The sequence below is a fragment of the Microtus ochrogaster genome, chromosome 8 (genome assembly GCF_000317375.1).
Source record: "Microtus ochrogaster isolate Prairie Vole_2 chromosome 8, MicOch1.0, whole genome shotgun sequence".
Classification (NCBI taxonomy): domain Eukaryota; kingdom Metazoa; phylum Chordata; class Mammalia; order Rodentia; family Cricetidae; genus Microtus; species Microtus ochrogaster.
Genome location: NC_022015.1, coordinates 85,685,587 through 85,689,627, shown reverse-complemented (window position 1 = coordinate 85,689,627; position 4,041 = coordinate 85,685,587). Strand labels below are relative to the sequence as shown.

Genomic DNA, 4,041 nt, shown 5'->3' with positions numbered 1-4,041 from the left:
CTCTCTGAGGCGTCTGCCTGGGAGCCCGGAGCTGTCGAGTCTGACCTCACTTCCTCTTCTGCCTAGCATTTTGCTCCATTCACTCCTCCCATCTACGTTCTAACCTATCAGGGCAAGCAGCTTCTTTATTTAATTAACCAATGGCCTTCCTCCATCACTGTATAGTCCTAATTAGTCCTAATTAAAAAACAAACAAACAAAACAAAACCCAAAGTCAGACATGGGGGTAAATGCTGAAAGATCAGAGAAGCCAGCCACTAGAGAGATTCTTACCTCTACTGAGTCCTCAAACCAAACGGACTATCTTATCTCTGCAAACCCTCAGGCTGAATGTCATGAGCTCCTGTCCCCTCCCACCTTATGTACCTCTCTTCGCTGCCCCAATGCTGGGATTAAAGGTGTGAGCTTCCACAACCCAGTCTCTTTCTTTGATTGAATCCCGTGCAGCCCAGGACGACTTTGCCCTCCTAATCTTTCTGCTTCATCCTCCCAAATGCTAGGATTAAAGGTGTGTACCACCACTGCCCAGCCTCTATGGTACACGAGTGGCTAGCTCCAGGCAAGCTTTATTTGTCAAAAACAAACTAAACATCACATAACAGTCCTGGTTGCATTCTGTCTCTGCAAGCATCTTGCAGTGTGATCAGTCATTTAACTCCTCTGGGCTTAAGTTGTTGGTGTTTATAAAATGAGTTTGTACTGAGGGTAATTGTCATGGTCCGTTCCTTGCCATTGTCTGAGTGAGGGAAATGTCCCTTTTACCGGGTCCTCAAGCATAAGCCCAGCTAAGAGGTAAAGAGAGATTAAGGCCTTCACTGCTCAGCCCACTCACTAGCACCTACCTTGGAGACAGTTTCTGAGGTTCTGTGTCGGGGTCTGTCTTGGTTACTACTCTGTGGCTGTAAAGAGACAGCAAGGACCAAAGCGACAAAATAAGTCATTTAACTAGGGGCTTGTTTATAATTTCAGAAAGTTAGTCTTGGTTAATAATGGCGGGGAGCATGGTAGTAGGCAGGCAGACCGGCAGCAATGGAGCTAAAAGCTTTTACATCCTGATCCAGATCCACACACAGGAGGCTGAGAAGGAGAGGGAGGGGGATGGAGGGAGCTGAGGGAGAGGGGTTTGGTCTGGCATGAACTTTTGAAAGCTCAGAGCCCACCCCCCTGACATACCTCCTCCTCCTCCTCCTTCCTAAACAGTTCACCAACAGGGAACCAAACACCTGGGTCTGTGGGGGCCACCCTCGCTCAGACCACCACAGGGCCTGTAGTGCTGTGTGAGCCCTCCAGGTCATCCGTCTGCAAGTCCCTGTGGAGGTGCTTTAACCCCCAACCGTGGAAACAGGCAGCCCCATGAACACAGTTTAGGGCCTGAATTCTCTCAGCTCCCTTCCAGGCCCAGCATTGGAAACATCTGGAGCCTGGAGCCTGGAGCAGGAGTTGGAAAATAAGGAAAGCAACAAGCTTCCGGGAGACCGTTACTAGTATGTGGGCGTGTCTGTTACTGCGTTTTAAAATAAAAGCCCTTTCCCCAAATTAGCACCCAGAAAGATAAATGAGTTACCACTTCAGAACTGTCTCTCCGGCATCCTGCTCCTGCAGCAGACACAGTGACAGGTAGCTACATCCTGGTCTAGCCTGTGCTGCTCTTGCAGCAGACACAGTGACAGGTAGCTACCTCCTGGTCTAGCCTGTACTGCTCCTGCGGCAGACACAGTGACAGGTAGCTACGGGGCTCTGAAATAGGGCAGCCCTGAGCAGAAACAGGCACGCAGGCAGGGTCAGCCACAGAATTCTGAAGACCTGGGAAGAAAGAATGCCAACTATCTCATTAATTTTTTTATATTGATCCCATGTTCAAATGATAATACAGTTAGTTAAATAAAATATATAATTAAAATTAACCTTACTTGCTACCTCTTTATTAGACAGCCACTTGGATGTTGTAAATTGCAGATGGGGCTCAGAGTTGTAGCTCCTGTATTTATCATCCGGCCCTGCCCTAGACTGTTGATTAATGGGTCATAATTAATTACTCTTCCCTATTATGTCTGAGTGCCTTTTTCCCCTTTTGTCTCTTTCCAGGCACAGAAGCTGAAATCCAATGTGTCGGGCAGTACACATCTCTGTCTTAGTGATGTAAGTGCTATTTCTTTTTGTTCTTCTCTTTTAGGGACATAGACTTCTGTACTGGGTAGATAATATGTAATATTTGAAGATCAGTAAGGTCTTGGAGTCAGAAAAGATCTCATCACCCTCTGTAATGTCCTGACTTTGGAGCAAGGTTTAGAATTGAGATTCCGTGCAAAGTTAGAACTAAACGTACAACTTGTGATCTTCACCAGAAAGCCAGCCTCAACACTAAATCCATTGTTCTGTGCTGAGCGATGCCTGAGGTCAGTGACCAGGATCCTGACCTGCAGCTCCTCTGGACCCTCTACTCTTAACAAAGAGGAGATAGCTAGGTGTATTGTGTGCCCTCTTTCTCTGCTGTGAGGGGAGGTAGTGTCACGGCCCCGAGCATCTGTGATGGCGCAGTGGAGGTGTACACCATAGAGAGAGAGAGCTGTGCTGGCCAGACAGAACAATGCTGTTCTGACCTAAGCTCCCACACTGAGGAACTAGACAAGATTTTGGCCCTGTGGAACTCGGGGTTAGTTAGGGATTCATTCAGGTTGTCTCTGGCATTCATAGTGAACGTCTGTCTCTCCATGAGCCACACATTTCCAGATGGTTCTTCCTGCCTTACCCCCTGGAGAGAGTCAGCAAGAAGCCCCCTCCCCAATGAGGAGGCCACAGCTGTTAGGTGGTCTAGAAAGAGAAAGGTAGCGATCCCCCCCCCCACTAGACATTTTCCATCAAAAAGGGTGTGCGAAGGAGTGAGCAGAAAGCATCAGCCCCCACTTGATCCAAAGGACCCATATCTTACCACTTGGATCTCAGTGGTTAAATCGCAGGGCAGCATTTTGTGAGAGTCTGCGGGTAGAGAGAGGGAAAGTGGGGTAGAGAGCACGGGTGAAATATAGCATGAGGAAATGGATACATGCCGCGGATGGTAACGAAAACATTCTTTCTTACAGCCTGATTATGAAACGGATGGTCTCGCTGGTGCCTCCAGCCGCATAAACAAAAATTCTATGTCTGCTGCTCCCAGTTGCAGTCTGAGCTCACTGCCTGCTCTGGTGGTCACCACTGTAGCCACCCTGTTATCTGTATCCTTGGCAGAAACATTGTAGCCGCATTCAGAAAAGACGGAAAGACAAGCGAGAGAAAAGAACAAACAAAACTAAGCCACCTGTTTCCTGTCCTCTTGTATATCTGAAAATCCAGTTCTAAAAGCTCTGCTGAGGTTTCATCCAACTGGAACTCTTTTGTTGTTTTTAAGGAAGCTTCTCGTGACCCCCAGGGGCTTCTGTGGAAGAAGCACTCACTACAGGGCTGACTCCAGACTCAGAAGGCTCCACGGCACGGTGTGGGTTAAGGGGACCATTTGTAAACTGAATGTAAAGCAATCTTAAGGCTGTGTTTTTGATGGTGATGGTGAGGATGGTGGTGAGGATGGTGGTGGTGATGATGACGGTGATGGTTTTAACAGCTTAAAGTCTGTTCTCTCTACTGGCTAGAACAGGAGATGCTATTGACAAAGATTCTTCCCTGTCTTATTTAATAGCTTTGAATTGTATTAACATGACTGCACCCTGATAATGATGACAAATGAAGGTTGGCCTCCGTCCTGTACTAAAAATGTCCACCTCTCTATGTACGTTCTGCACACAGTGTTTATGTACCTACCAACAATTCTGTGACCCTCAACAAAACAAAAAACCCAGTCACATCCAAATGGAGAACCCGTCATTCAGCCCAGTAGAGGAGAGGCGGCCGCGGGCCTCACACAGCGCTGGGATTGCTGACTGATCCTCTCCTGAACCTTGCCTGAGTGAGAAGCCCTTTAACAGGAGCCGGCTATGGCTGAAGTGCAACTCTTAATGCTTTTTACACCTACGACGTCACACGTAGAAAAGGTGTTGCTTTACTATTTAG

The 4,041-nt window shown here is 47.7% G+C and overlaps 1 protein-coding gene across 6 annotated transcripts in view; it reads left to right on the top strand.

The window, feature by feature from the left end:
• The window catches only part of Gfra1 (GDNF family receptor alpha 1), a 218,765-nt gene extending 215,120 nt beyond the window's left edge, over window positions 1-3,645 (top strand). For all 6 annotated transcript variants that reach the window (XM_026781276.1, XM_026781277.1, XM_026781274.1 and 3 more), the window contains 2 exons: window positions 2,086-2,139; window positions 3,081-3,645. In XM_026781276.1, the coding sequence (XP_026637077.1) occupies window positions 2,086-2,139; window positions 3,081-3,236 (210 nt within the window). In that variant the 3' untranslated portion in view covers window positions 3,237-3,645. The remainder of the gene's footprint in view (window positions 1-2,085; window positions 2,140-3,080) is intronic.
• The last annotated feature ends 396 nt before the right edge of the window (window positions 3,646-4,041 follow it).